Genomic DNA, 15,738 nt, shown 5'->3' on the forward strand with positions numbered 1-15,738 from the left:
GAACAAATGTGGAAATGGAATAAAAATAATTTTAAAGAAGAAAAAGAAGGCTGAAAATTGCTGTCTCTTTAATTAACATTAGTATTTCCTTGGATTTCCTCACCTTCATGTCAAACCTCTTGCTATCTGTCATATGCTTCTTTATATCAGGGCTATATACTCCCATGGATCCATGCTGGATCTCCCACAGCAGCCAAGCAGAGGGAATAAGGGCAATATACACCCTATGGTGGCCATCACAGCGCTTGAGAGTGAAGCTGTGCTGTGTAAATCTTTGCCTATGAATGAAGCTCCTTTTTGTTCTCACCTACAGAACAATCCTACCCATACTGAATCAATGGCAAAACTCCCCCAACAGCAGTAGACCTTTTAGCCTCAGTAGGCATGCTTAAGTCTGGAAATACACCTTTCCCTGGGTACCCGATGGCCTGTATTTTGGTAAGATGACATGAATGGCAGTCCCCCCTAGAGACTGAAAGGTTTGGAAATCACTTTGTGCCCTTTGCCAGTGGTTTTCAGTCTTCATACATGAATGTCCTTTTTTACTTTTAAAGGGGGAAGGGAAGGGTTTGCGAAGGATAAGATGCCAACTAAAGATGCACTGCAAAATGTCTCTTGCCTTTCAAATATCTTTTACAACCACCCTAACAAATGGTGGCAATTAACATGCTGTTAGTGTTAGATGTATGCAGCCAGTGCAGGTGCTAATAATTGAAAAAGCATTTAGAGCTTTTACACCCAGGTTGAATATTTCATGATGTGCTGCATGTTTCACTATTTACTCAGTGGGCCTCTGTCACTTCAATCTTCCCTGACTGCTTTGACTGGTGCTATAAAGCTCTACCAAGATAGAGTGACGGCTTGTCACAGGCAAACTCCACTGACTTCTGCAGCTCGCTGGGACTAGCTGTGAAGGTTGTCACGCCGCTCTGGTGGAATTCAGCAAATGTTTTGTGACTAATACACCCAACATTTGTCGGCTACCATTAGCCATTCCCTATGACCCTCTGCAGTCTGTGTGGATGGCATTAAGTTGTAATGAGAATTTGTTGCCAATGTGTGTGTTACACTAATGACACTCTTTCACTTGTGAAAGTAAAGGTCAGCTAATCAGCAATGAAATTTCTACAGATTTACTGGACAGATGAAAGAAGCTTTATAGGGAAAAAATGGCACAGTAACAGAAAGAAAACCTATATTTTCAATGAATCTCTTTCTTGTCATACTCAGAATCATTGCTAATGGAGTCTAAAGTCCCACTCTTCTTGCACTATCCTCCTGAAACTACTATGGCCAGAACTTAACTAATACAGCCAGTGGTAGCCAGTGTCTTGTGATCGCCTTTGGACAAGTAATTAATCATGTAATATATGTTCTGGCTGAGGTTTACTTCTGGGAGCTAGTAAGAATTTCCTCCACCTCCATATAAAATATTGATAGCATCTCTGTTGCCTAATGTCACAATATTCTACTTTAAGAAGCCTTTCCAAAGGGTTAATTTATCATGACTACTAAGGAACCTGGTGTAAACGCAGATTATCTTCTTTTAGGAATCTTCTGAGTAAACATATTTTCCAACTGGAACACCTTGGGTATGTCAAGAACTGCTCAAAGTATACTCCTCAAATTCCCACACAGAAGAGTTCTGAAATGGTCACTTGTTCTCATTCTTGCATATAAGCAAATCAAAGAAGAGAGTGTGGGGGCCAGAAAGTGTGTAGTTAGTTTTTAGCATTTCTCATTTAGATTCTATCAAGCTGCATGCCTAGGATTTAAGAATTTGGGGGGGGGGGGGAGAATTGGGGATGGGGGAAATTACCTGACAAAAGCAATCTATGGAAAATAAACCAGCAGCTAAGAAAAAGAAGACGATGAGGTAGTCTTTTCCACCTAAATAAATTATATGTTTCACACCTCAAGGTAAAAGTCACAACTTTTAGAGACTTATTTTTCTCTAAGTCATTGGTGAGAGAAAATATTCTCTTCTGCTCACCTGGTTTAAAGATTTTACCCTTTTCCTTCCAACATCTTTTGCCTTGACCTTAATGTATTCAGGGTTAGATTATAGAAGAAAGAAAAGGAATACTAGTGGCACCTCAGAGACTAACAATTTATTTGAGCATAAGCTTTCGTGAGCTACAGCTCACTTCATCGGATGCATTCAGTGGAAAATACAGTGAGGAGATTTATATACACAGAGAACATGAAACAATGGGTGTTATCATACACACTGTAAGGAGAGTGATCACTTAAGAGGAGCTATTACCAGCAGGAGAGCAGGGGGGGGGGGATAATCAAGATGGGCCATTTCCAGCAGTTAACAGGAACGTCCGAGGAGCAGTGGGGGGTGGGGAGGGGGGAAATTGGCCACTATGGATGTAGAAGCCCTCTACACCAACATTCCACACAAAGATGGACTACAATCCATCAGGAACAGTATCCCCGATAATGTCACGGCAAACCTGGTGGCTGAACTTTGTGACTTTGTCCTTACCCATAACTATTTCACATTTGGGGACAATGTATACCTTCAAATCAGCGGCACTGCTATGGGTACCCGCATGGCCCCACAGTATGCCAACATTTTTATGGCTGACTTAGAACAACGCTTCCTCAGCTCTTGTCCCCTAATGCCCCTACTCTACTTGCGCTACATTGATGACATCTTCATCATCTGGACCCATGGAAAAGAAGCCCTTGAGGAATTCCACCATGATTTCAACAATTTCCATCCCAACATCAACCTCAGCCTGGACCAGTCCACACAAGAGATCCACTTCCTGGACACTACGGTGCTAATAAACGATGGTCACATAAACACCACCCTATACCGGAAACCTACTGACTGCTATTCCTACCTACATGCCTCCAGCTTTCACCCAGACCACACCACACGATCCATCGTCTACAGCCAAGCTCTACAATACAACCGCATTTGCTCCAGCCCCTCAGACAGAGACAAACACCTACAAGATCTCTATCAAGCATTCTTACAACTACAATACCCACCTGCTGACGTGAAGAAACAAATTGACAGAGCCAGAAGAGTACCCAGATGTCACCTACTACGGGACAGGCCCAACAAAGATAATAACAGAACGCCACTAGCCATCACCTTCAGCCCCCAACTAAAACCTCTCCAACGCATCATCAAGGATCTACAACCTATCCTGAAGGACGACCCATCGCTCTCACAAATCTTGGGAGACAGGCCAGTCCTTGCCTACAGACAGCCCCCCAACCTGAAGCAAATACTCACCGGCAACCACACACCACACAACAGAACCACTAACCCAGGAACCTATCCTTGCAACAAAGCCCGTTACCAACTGTGTCCACATATCTATTCAGGGGACACCATCATAGGGCCTAATCACATCAGCCTCACTATCAGAGGCTCGTTCACCTGCACATCTGCCAATGTGATATATGCCATCATGTGCCAGCAATGCCCCTCTGCCATGTACATTGGTCAAACTGGACAGTCTCTACGTAAAAGAATAAATGGACACAAATCAGATGTCAAGAATTATAATATTCATAAACCAGTCGGAGAACACTTCAATCTCTCTGGTCACTCGATTTCTGACCTAAAGGTTGCAATATTACAACAAAAAGACTTCAAAAACAGACTCCAATGAGAGACTGCTGAATTGGAATTAATTTGCAAACTGGATACAATTTACTTAGGCTTGAATAGAGACTGGGAGTGGATGTGTCATTACACAAAGTAAAACTATTTCCCCATGTTTATTTCCCCCACCCCCCACTGCTCCTCGGACGTTCCTGTTAACTGCTGGAAATGGCCCACCTTGATTATCACTACAAAAGGTTTTCTCCCCCCTGCTCTCCTGCTGGTAATAGCTCATCTTAAGTGATCACTCTCCTTACAGTGTGTATGATAACACCCATTTTTTCATGTTCTGTGTGTATATAAATCTCCTCACTGTATTTTCCACTGAATGCATCCGATGAAGTGAGCTGTAGCTCACGAAAGCTTATGCTCAAATAAATTGGTTAGTCTCTAAGGGGCCACTAGTACTCCTTTTCTTTTTGCAAATACAGACTAGCACGGCCTCTACTCTGAAACCTGTCATTATAGAAGAAGTTGCTTGTTTTCTCTGCGGGCATTCTCTCCTAATTCTTCCTGAAAGCCCTTCTCTAAACTCAGATAAATTTGTGCAAGATTTCAGAAAACTCTGGGTAAAATCTGACACTTTATTATTCCCATGGTTTGTAAACATCACGAATGCAGGTTCCCCAATTGTAGCAAAAGTTGGAGGTCTAGAATAGACTGTTCCCAACCATTTAAACCACTGTCATTTAACTTTGCTAAGAGCAGGTCTAGACAACATGGAGGTTTTAATGTCAGTAGCCAGCCTAAAACCTACACTACTACTGTTGCTACCTCTTAATATAATGGATTCCTAAATGATTGCATGGAGTTGATGCTATTAAACAACTGCTGAGCAGCACCTCAGAGATGGCTTGCATATTAGTGCAATGTCAAGTGATTCTTGTACATACACTAGAGTACTTGCAAAGTTTACAAAGTGCTTTGGGATTCTTAAAGATGAAAGGTACTATACAAATGTAAGCCATTATTCTGGTTAACACAGTAAGCTTTCACCTCTGCAGACCTGGTATTCATATCTGACTTAAGTCACGAGGTAAAGACGAGTAAACTCATTTTTAATTGACAAGTTTCTCCATAAAACCCCACTACTGCTTTATTTGGTACAGACATGAATAACTAAGCATCTCAGCTGGAATGGCAGGGATAATGCAGGTCAACCCTGACTAGCACTGGCAGAACAGCGTGTGTGCGCGTGAGAGGTTACGTCTACACAGCAAGCTGTGGGTGCAATTCCCCTGCTCGCGCACACATACTCGTTCGGGCTCTCGTCGAGGGGGTGCACGTATACATAGCACTACAGCCCTGGAGGCTCAGCTACGCCCTATGGAGACCGTACTCACCCAGCAAAGCCGTGCTGCCGCCGCCACGACTCGTGTTACGGTGGCTACACGGCTATGTGTACATGCACCGGCCCGATGAGAGCTGGCACACCTACAGGTATGTGTATGTAAGCAGGGGAATCACATCCCTAGCTTGCTGTGTCCCCATAGCCGGGTGGGCGGGAGGGGAGAGGGCGGGGAGCGGCGATGGGGATGTTGTACAGCCGCTGCCCATACTATGCCTAGATTAACATAAGTTTTATCTTTAAAAGAGACTGTGGCTGTTTTCCTATTTATTTGTATTAGATAAACAAGCCCACTGGGTTTCTGGAAGTCTGGCAGAAAAGTTGACTTTTTCCATGTCACTTTGCTGGACCTTGACAGTCTCTGAACAAGTTTGCTGTTTGGCTGGGTATTTTTCTGGATCTTGGATCAAGAAAAATCCTCAAGGCTTATGAAATTCTCCTTGGCAACCGACTGAAAACTCAGCTTCCTATTGCCTCCGATTCTTATGTGATCAGGGACATTAATGATAATGACCCTTTGCTGAGTATGCTACTTGTCTAGAGGCCTATGTCAGTTCAGAGTGGACAGGGACAAACTATTTGTTTGCTTTTCAGGCCCCTTGGGCCCTGTCACATGCCATTTGTTCTTACATTAATAGCTTGACTCAGCTGGGTTGACATTTTTTGCTACTCTGTGCATTCCACTCATGCAGCAGCAGTTACCAAATCATTAAGTGAGGACTTGGACCCTGTCAACAGTTTAAGTGGCTTGTTGGTTTGGGTCCAGGACTTTTCAAAATGTTTAGTGATCACCCTTGAATCCAGGGGGGCTACTTTTCGACCAGCTTGGCTACCACATACACTGGGTTAGTCACATTTAACATGTCATTCATCAGTGACATGCAACAAAAAAAAAAAGAGACCCTGAGATGATGAGCAAGTGAATTTATGTCTCTTAATGATCTGGGGGAACCAAATGTTTCCACATTTCCTTTCTGCAAATGTCTCATGAAAAGGAAAACCCGATATGCCTTATGTGACTGTTACTCTGCTATGTATTGTTTCCTTCCTTTCCTTTTCCTCCCCCTCATTCTTCCTTTTCATTTTGTGAGGCAGCCTCACAGGAGGTTTTACCATGTCTAGGGTAAGTCTCTATAAGAAGCCTGCTCTCTTCCCTTTTAGAGTTTGTTCTTGTGGTGTTTTTGTTTTGTTTTAAACTGGTGTAGCTCCACTGAGATCAAGAGGGCTATGCCAATTTACAGCAGCTTAGAATCTGGCTCAATATGTATTTTTCATTGTATTCTCTAAATGTTTACCTAGTGTATATGCCCAGTGTTATAATACAGCTATTCTGTCCCTGATTCACCACCACATACCTCCAGTTTTATATCAGTGTGACTCCACTGACTTTCACTGGATGTGCACTAGCATAATACTGGCCTAATATTCATTTTCCTGAATCTCGGTATATAAATCTTGGTATATAAATCATTTCTAGCGTCTACAGGACATTTGCAAATTTCAAAACTATTTACTTCAGCTAGTAATTTAGTTTGCCTCTTGCATTGTAAAAATAGAGTTTTAGAGTCTTTGTGTTCTGCATCATATTAGGTAATATGGATTTGTATAGTGCTGGGTGAATCTCAAAAATATTTGAGCTTAGGTTCACTTCAAATTAAGAATTAGTTGACCTGTCCAAAGCTCTCTGCTCATGCACCTGCTGGCCATGCTCACAACACATCCCTTCTTATCCTTTGCGTTCCAGTGGAAAGAGTTGTCATGGGTGTTTTGCCCACGGCACACAGGGAAGCACAGCGACCTCTTCCTTGCATGAGCTTCCACTGGTTTGCCCTCTGTACAGTAGAAATGCAGTATTGCTGTAGAATTCTATGTTACCTGTAAGGCTGAGCAGGAAGTGACTCTATAGAGCTATGATTAAATTCTCTGATGGAATTTTGTGCATAGTCTTCCCACTCCATATGCTCACTCCTTCCAACCATTCATTCCCAGTACAGCAGGACTGAATCTTACGGTCTAGTCTGTTAACTGAAAAAGACCTGGCTTATGCAATGTAACTGGGTGATCTAAGTGCCTCCACCCTCCCGCTTGTGGACTTAAGGACATGACTTCCCTGCTGTGGGTCCCTGACAGTTGGATGTAACCACTCAGAGGACCACAGCCACAGTCTGGTCAAGGTACACTGGAGTCCTACACTGTCGAGGGTGTTAAGGGTCCAAAACCAAAAGGAAACAGAGAATTAAAAATCTGGGTTGGCTGGGGATTCAGCGGTTGGAGCATGCTCTTCTGCTCCAGGGTTGTCTACATGTGGCTAGTCCCTTCTTGTCCATCTTCCTGGGCCTACTTGTCCTATTCACAAAATGGCTCATCTAGGTAGCAAGCCATCTTAAGCTCTTGGCTGGAACCAGGCTTCCCTCACTGAGGAAATAGCACAACTCTGCTCTCCCTCCTGGTCAGTCCTGGGCTGGGTCTCCTCCTTTTAACTCACTTCTCCATGTGTGACACTGGCTGCAGGGTTAGCCAGGCAGGGGCCCACAGGCTCTCTTCAACCCCCTTGTTGCTAGTGTGGGTCCTATCTGCCCTGTCACAGTACTTTTCATTCAAACTTAGGAGAAAAATATTTTAAAAGTATCAGCTTTGGACATCACAGTGCTTTTACCTAGGAGGAAACACTGTATACTTCTAACTGATATTAACCAACGGCTTCTGTGGGGGGTGGTCAAGAAATTTCAATTTCAGTCACTAAAGTAGTAAAAAAATAGGCAATGGAGCCTAACTTGCTGTGCATAGAGGAGGATCTGACCACTGCACAGCTTGCACGGAAAATAGATATTTATTCCATTTTCTCGGGTTTAAGAGCTCTGAGCTACAATTCAGTCTGCCACTATGTTCCTGACATATAAGGCAGAGAGGATATGGGGTATGGGAAAGGGGTGAGGGTGGGGGCATAGGGTGGGTAAGTAAATTCAGCAGCAAGACAGAGGAGAAAGAAAACAAAGTCTGGATTCAGAGGCTTGGTAAGTTCTCCACTCATTGCTCGACCCACGTTTAGCAATTCTGATGTGCTACTGAGCAGACAGCTCGAGCTTGGGATGACTACTCTCCCTCAGTCCCTCTTCGGCAGGCAATGAAAGCAGGCTCCACTTTGAAAATTTCCCCCCATCATGCAAACTGACACAGGCATGCTTTTCAAAAACCCACAGCCAATCTGTTGATCATTACTTATTTACAAAGGCCTTCGGGCAGAAAGTCCTGTAAAAACCATACTTGATACGGTATACACTAGCTTTTTCTGCTTGTGGAAAAAAAGTACCCCTAAGGCTACCTCAAACCATCACTTTCTATTGCACATAAAATGCACCGTGTAACACTAAAGTATTTAATATATATGGTATAATATATCTACAGGAAAGGCATTTGTGTAGAAGTATGTTACCCTGTATTTGGTAATTTGATGTTTTGCTGAAGGCTATGACTTGAAAAAGCCTGCACCTAGTACAGAGGACCTGTCATCTCAGTACCCAAGAGCCAGTAGAATAAAGAAGTACCCTTAAGCAGCAAAACTTTGACACAGCTTTGAAGCATATGAAAACAGTATAACTCCCCAGAATTATTATTACTCAAGATCAAAGAAATGAGGCATACTTTACATAGCAAACAGGGACAGTGCACTCAGCTACAAATGTTTCAGCTCTCTTTTTTTTAAAAAAAAATGTTTTACTTCCCCAAATTTAGGGGTTGAAGGGGGAAGCTCCCACATTTTTCAAACTTTAAACAGATAAAACTATTAGTGCCTGATAAGAAGATTACCCAAAGGTGAGTAAATTGAAAATGATGCTAGCATGACAACTGGCGTCATAAAAATGAGAAGCTTGGCAGTATGCTCATTTTATTCTTCCTCAGAAACTGTAAACAAGCATGTAAATCAGTGTCACACAGGCAAGGCTGAGCTACCAGGAAGGCAGAGAACTTTTAACGATACATTTAACAGAAATAGATGGTCAATGGGGGGAAAAAAAAGACACAGCTGGGTGCATTTTCTTCAGTGAATCAATCTCACTTTTGGTCCTGCAGTCTAAACACAAATGAAGACGACTTAAAGAAGTTATGCCCTTGAATATGCCCTAGATTGTAGGAACGATAAACAGAAAAAGATGCTTATTGAATTGGCTAAGGAAATTCCCACTGCACTGATTGAAGTAGAGAGGAGGAAATCATCTGGCTATATCCATAACCGTTAGAGGAACATGGCTGCTGCCAGGAAGCAGAGAAAGGTGCTAAGTGATGTATGTATGTTACATATATACACAAAAGCATGCATGCATGCCTGTCTCTCTACATGTATACAGCCACATACACGAGAGATGGGTCTGAGCTGTGATGTTCAGATCTGGATCCAAACATGAGCAGGAGTTCCAGCCTGGCCCCTTTCTTATTATATATACACAAAAACAGAATAGAACAAGCTGCTTGTAGAGAACTCAGATGTAATACAACTGCATTTAGCATGCCTGATCCTGCGCCCACTGACTACAACAGGAGAAGGGTAAGGCAGAGAAAGAAGTAGAATAAAAGTGCTATATTGCTTCAATGTAGTACAATGTCCCAATTGCAATTCCAATTACAGAGAACCTCTGCTTAAAGGGAAATTGTCCTATGGAAAGAAATGACTTAAATATCTGAGGGTTTCCTTATTGTAAAATACTATATATCCAACAACAGCGGGAAAATTTCATTAACAACCAGAAGCTATTTTTATCATCCACTTTCAGAGTAGGTACTATTCTTAAAAAAAATCCTTGTATTTCATAATTGATATTGCTTTTAGCCTGAGTAAAATTGCATTAGTTTTGAACTTTGCTTTGGTAAGTACATAGATTATTAGACTTTTTTTAATCAGTCAAAATCAATTAACAGAAATTTGATTTCAATCGACAGGATAAAAGGAAGGTAATATTCAGGTTCATTTTTGATTGTGATGATACATCTCACATATGGCCTTAAGTACAGAAAACAGTACTCAGAGGGATTCCAACAAAAAGAGAATTGCCTGAGGCAAACTAACCACATGAGTTCCTCTGATTGGTTAGTGCTATCATTAGTGCCACTGCTGTTTAAGAACTACACATGGACAGGACAGGGTGACAGCTAAGACTTTAAAGCCTATGTATTTTTCAAACAGCTTTTCAAACTGTTTTTCATGACAGAATTTTTTTCAGCTCTATCATTAACTGCTGACAAGCTGACAGAATAAATACTTCAGCCTTTCAGAAACCATCTAACAATCTTTTTCTTCAACCCCCCTCCCCCTTTTTTGAGGAGGGGGAGGTGTAGAGGAACGAAAGAAGATAAAGATATGAGTTTCTTACAGTCTTACCTCATCAGTTTGGGCGAGGAGTTGGGTGAATTTCTCATGCCTCCATTTCGCTGCTTTTTTTTGGGTGACAGTGTCGACGGATGTTCATCTTCAACTGGAAATAGAGGCAACTCATGAGATTAAGGACCACTCTTAGCGCTATATGAAATACAAATGACATAGCAAAGAACACACACTCAATGTCCATTCACGCACTGATACTTCACTACTAACTTTTTAGGCCCAACAGTAAAAAAAAAAAAAATAAAAAAAAATAAAAATCAAATGGGTTAGTCAAAGAGATTGGTTTGGAGGAGGAGCAGCTGGAGAAGGGAAGAAAACCAGGGTTTTGAACACAGAAGTTCAAATTGGTTTCATACTGGTTCGGGGAACAGCATTTATGTTATTCTCTGAGTTATTTTCAATTAATCTGTGCTACTGAAGAGTAGAATTAGTGTTCTGCTAAATACACAGAAAGATAAAGTGCTATTTGAAATACCAACATAATAGCTGCCAGCCTGCTTTTGCTAATGAACCAGATACAAATTGGTTCTTGCTTCTCACATGCCAGACAACAGAATCTTCATGAAGAGATGTAAAATATTCAATGCCTTGATGTTTAATGTTTCAGTTAGTCAGGATTGTGAACATTGCCTGCAATTGTGCACAGATCTCCAGCACAACTCAGACCTCATCACTCCACCTTTCTCACAAAGGGGAGCTGTTATAACAGGAATGAGCAGAGTATGGTTGAATGGAAGTGGGGGATAGTACCTGTATAACAGAGGATGTGTTACAGCACAGGATCTTTTAATGAGGATAGAGTTCATTTTAAATGAAAGATCATTTTCCAAATGTAAAATAACTTACAATTACTATAAAGTGTACATCACCGGATTACCTATAACATAATACTATTTGCTTTAAAGAAGCACAGTTTTCTAATAAGTTGTTTTAATATTAACCTTCATCATTACTGTTTAAAGGACAACTACTGTACTTGATAATTAGCACACAAGTATTATGTTTGCTATCAAAGGGAATCATCTGTGAATGGTGGTTTCTCAAGTTCAGATTAATGCTGTAATATTAAGAATGAAAAATAGTCTCATTTCCATCCTATAGTTAATTGAAAAACACACTAGAAGACAATGTAACTGAGGCCTACGTAGCTGTTACCTTAAAGATAAAAAGAAAGAGATTAGTAGTAGCAGCTACATTAAAGGAGCTTAATACACATTAGCAGTGCACAAGCATCAGCTGGAAAAAAAATCTATTTGCAATGAACTATATAGGAAGAAAAAAGCAGACCTGGACATATGTCACCTGCTCTAGATTTATCTGAGAATGAATTAAGCAATATCCTCCTGCTACAATCCTCTTCTGATATTATTTTCTTACAGTCCACATTCTAGCTTGTCATGTCTGTCTGTTTTCCAGAGTATGTTATGGAACTTCATTTTGCCTTCATCAAGATTACAGAACTGGACACTGGAAAGGCAACATTGCTGTCTTCTTAAAGGACCTGGTTTTGCCTAACAAATCCTGGATTTTTTTTTTTAAAGCCTCAAAACAGTGATGTAAAAGGAGATGTAATTAGAACTGAGCAATGATCAACTTACAACAAATAATTTATTGGACTAATTCAGTCTTCTTTTCTGCTTAGAGAACATCCATAAAGAATATGAAATTTCCTCAATATTTAACTATTTCATTTTTTGTTTTAGAAATCCATAGCATAATCGTGAAATTTGTTATATATTTGACATGCAAATTTCTGGCTGTGCTGCCTACTTGTGATTCGTTAGATAAATCACATAGCGCCATTACTGTTCTTTGATTGGCTGAGAGTATAAACATTTCCTCAACAAATACTCAAATGTGCACATTTAAAACCCGCTTTCTGGGAGAGTTGGTTTCAATAAACCTTAATCACTTCAATATCTGGCTGTTTGTAAACTCTCCGAAATTTTTTTTAGCGGTATCTGCCCAGCTCTACTTATAATAAAGTGTGGTTCTTTATTCGTTCCATAACAATCTCTGGCAAGTCATTCTCTGGAAAATGGTGTAATCTTGTTTTAAACTTGTCTGTCAAAAACAGTTATTCACAAGCTATTCTACACAGGCAATAATTTGCTTTTAATGCATACACAGGACTCCCTTGTTCTTTATTGGATATAAATAGTCAGTCCAAATCATATGGACTCACCACTTAAGAGATTAAAGGAAATAACCATGCACAACGTTGCTTGCAGAAATCACCTACAAATGATATGTTTTTCTTTGCCAGTAAATAAAAGCTCAAAGTTCATCTAAATTAATCTGCCCCCACGGGGCTAGAAAACGTTTATAAGAAATTCAGTAACATAGTACAAGTGGAGTGCATTTTTATACCTCTTTCACTAGTAATAAGGAAGCTCTGTACCCAGTAGGAGCATTTGTAAAGTCTTATTTTGATACAGACCAGCTGTAATGATATCATATACAGAAATATTTCTATTAGTGCAAAATGCTATAAAAAAGTTTTTTTCCAACCCTTCAGTTGGTTAAAATGAGTTAATCTTGCCGATTCAAATATAAAAGATAAGTCCAATGAAGATGTTTCATCTTACATGGTCTAGCATTTGCTTTTTCCAATCTTACCAGACATTACTATCATACTGGCCAATTGTGAAACTAGGCCTTATTAGTACCACTTTCCAGAATGATGGTCTCCACAGCTGGATTTCCTGACAAAGTGTACAGTGTCTTTTAGTGTTGTACCTACAATAAACAAGCTCTTTTCTTCATTAAGTGCCAATCATCTTTATGCCGTATTACTGTCTGTGTTTACCTGCAATGTTCTAGGGTAACATGGCTCATAAGTTAATACCTATTAGCAAAGCCCTCAGAGACACCTCATTTCTGTACTAAAGCCGTGCCTTGCTCAAGCAAAGGAGCCATTTATTTTCACTGTGGCAATGAAAGATCACGTATTTTAAACATGTCACATTTGAATCAGGATTTTGTTTTTAAATGAAATTTGTATGCAAAGAGTTTATAGTGCATCTGCAGTTTGGAAATGCAGTTTTATTCCCTAAATGTGTATGTGTGTGGGTGGGGATTGCGGGGGGAAGAGGGAGGGAAGAGGGGAGAATTGTCTGAAGCTGAAATATACAAATGGTATGTAATGGAGATCATTACCTATGGCTTGGTTCCCAAAAGTGTTGCAATGCTAACTCACAGGTGGGTTCTTAGTCATAAGTAGGATAAAAACCATATTTAATTATTATCTTTAATATATTCTATTAATTTCCTGTATATTTAAAGAAAGTAGATCTAGCAAAACTTGTAGTTAAGCTATAAAATATTTTCATTTCATGGTTCCTTTTTCTGCATGAGAGGATTAAAAATTTAAATAAAAGGGAATCTTAAATTTACTCACTTTCATGAAAGACAACTGTATTTGAGTAACTGGCTGTGATATATGACAACTGAACACTAATGTTGTACATTTGACCTACTGCTTCCATTAATGAGAATATGCCCCTATTTTTAATATTTTCAATTTATTTAATGCTATGGGAGTTGTATTACAATACAGTCATACTATGTTATGCAGACCTTCTTTACCAGCTTTCATGAAAGTACAGACAAGTTCAGGAATTCAACATGGAATTTTATAGAATGTGAACTCAATCCAGCCTTTGAGTTCTCATAAAATTCAAAAACTTGTTTTTGCACATCCCTAAGTATAACACTTAATGTACTGTTGTAACAACCCCGTGCTTGCTTGTCTAATAGGCACAGAATCTAACAGTTTTACAGTTCAGGAAGACTCAGAGCTAGAAAAATGTCAGGCAAGTCTAATGAGGCTTCAGATACTCTGGTTTATGCTGGAGTTTAATTTGGAGTTACGCTGATGTTTTAACATGTTTGCTTATTCTTGAGTAAAAAGGATTCATTATTTCAATGACATAACCTCCAGACAATGTTCCATGAATTGATTTAAGATGTGCTGGTAATTTTAACAGCCTTAATGCAGAGGCGAACATCTGTAACAACATATTATTTGACTTTTATCCTCATTTAGTTTTTAAGCCAAATAAAGAAAATGTCTTCCAGAAACATTGGACAAGTTCATAACATTTCTTTTATTATTTTGTTACTATTTTTTTAAATACATCGGTCTCTTTCATTGCCTCTGCAAGGTCACTAACAATATAGTTTACGGGTGCTTCCCTTTTGTGGACCCCCAAAATGAGCTGGATTATCTAACAACCTTTCAGCTACCAAATACTACCAGAAATGGAACACCTAGTAAACTCATTGCCTAGAACGTAAGTGTTTCAAAGCAAATAAAACATCAGAAAGATAAAACATCAACCACCCAGAACCATTAGTTACTAACTATCTTGTTTAAGTTATTAATCACCACATCTCAAGAAACCCACATCTGTAAGCACTTAACAGAGCATTAGTAATGTCATTTTCACATTGAAAACACTCAAACTATAAAACCATGCACAAACCAATCTGTACTGCCTTATGCATCCAGCTAAGGGGCTACCTACGGAGATCTTGGTTCAACCCAGGATTTTGAGGGTGATAGCAGTATTTTACAGGCAAACTGAGTGCCCTTTGCAATCTACAGTAGGTAGATTTTCCATGCTCAACAGAACTCAACAAGTTAAGGTGCAGCAGTGAGGGATTGTTGGGTAGAAAGAGGCTCCCTTTACGGTTATTAACAAGTGGAACAGGTTCCGGGATTCCTTCAGTGGGCTTGGCACCAACGAGTGCATTAGTAGTTGCATTCTTGAACTGAAATGAACATTTTGGATAACTTGATCTAGCTTCATTCTTTACTTCTAAATGATAAGAAAAAATGTAAATTAATGTTTTGTGTATTAAAAAAGGATTCAAACCACAGGATAAATCTATTTTAATATTATGTGGAATTATAGCTTTAAAGCTTGAATTATCAGTTTCTGTAGCTGAAGTATAGGTTTATATCTGCAGCCTTATTAACATTTTCAAAAAATGTCTCTCTCTCTCTCTATATATGTTTAAAAAAATCAACCCTTATAAAAGGATTATTCCATAATATTATCATCTTTAAGCAGTAATCCTACCCTAGAGGAAGTGTGTTTGAAGCCAAACCTATTTCCCAAAAGTTGATAAAGATCTCAAGATTTATTAGCTTGTAAATGATGTTTATTCCCTTGAACCTGCTGAAAGTGTCAGGGAAGGTACAGTACTCTGTTGCTATTAAAGTATAGAAGGAATCAGAAAAGAGGCAAACTCAACTTTTTCAAACTTGTGTGCCTATAGTTATGGACTTAAATCCATATTTAGGCACCTAAATAAAAGCGGCCTGATTTTCAGAGGAGCTCAGCAGTAGCAAATTTCACAAAGGTCAATGTA

The 15,738-nt window shown here is 39.7% G+C and overlaps 1 protein-coding gene across 10 annotated transcripts in view; it reads right to left on the reverse strand.

The window, feature by feature from the left end:
• The window catches only part of KCNMA1 (potassium calcium-activated channel subfamily M alpha 1), an 844,585-nt gene that overhangs the window by 84,707 nt on the left and 744,140 nt on the right, over positions 1-15,738 (reverse strand). For all 10 annotated transcript variants that reach the window (XM_074958656.1, XM_074958655.1, XM_074958652.1 and 7 more), the window contains one exon: positions 10,357-10,450. In XM_074958656.1, the coding sequence (XP_074814757.1) occupies positions 10,357-10,450 (94 nt within the window). The remainder of the gene's footprint in view (positions 1-10,356; positions 10,451-15,738) is intronic.

Source organism: Natator depressus, chromosome 7, assembly GCF_965152275.1.
Source record: "Natator depressus isolate rNatDep1 chromosome 7, rNatDep2.hap1, whole genome shotgun sequence".
Taxonomy (NCBI): Eukaryota; Metazoa; Chordata; order Testudines; family Cheloniidae; genus Natator; species Natator depressus.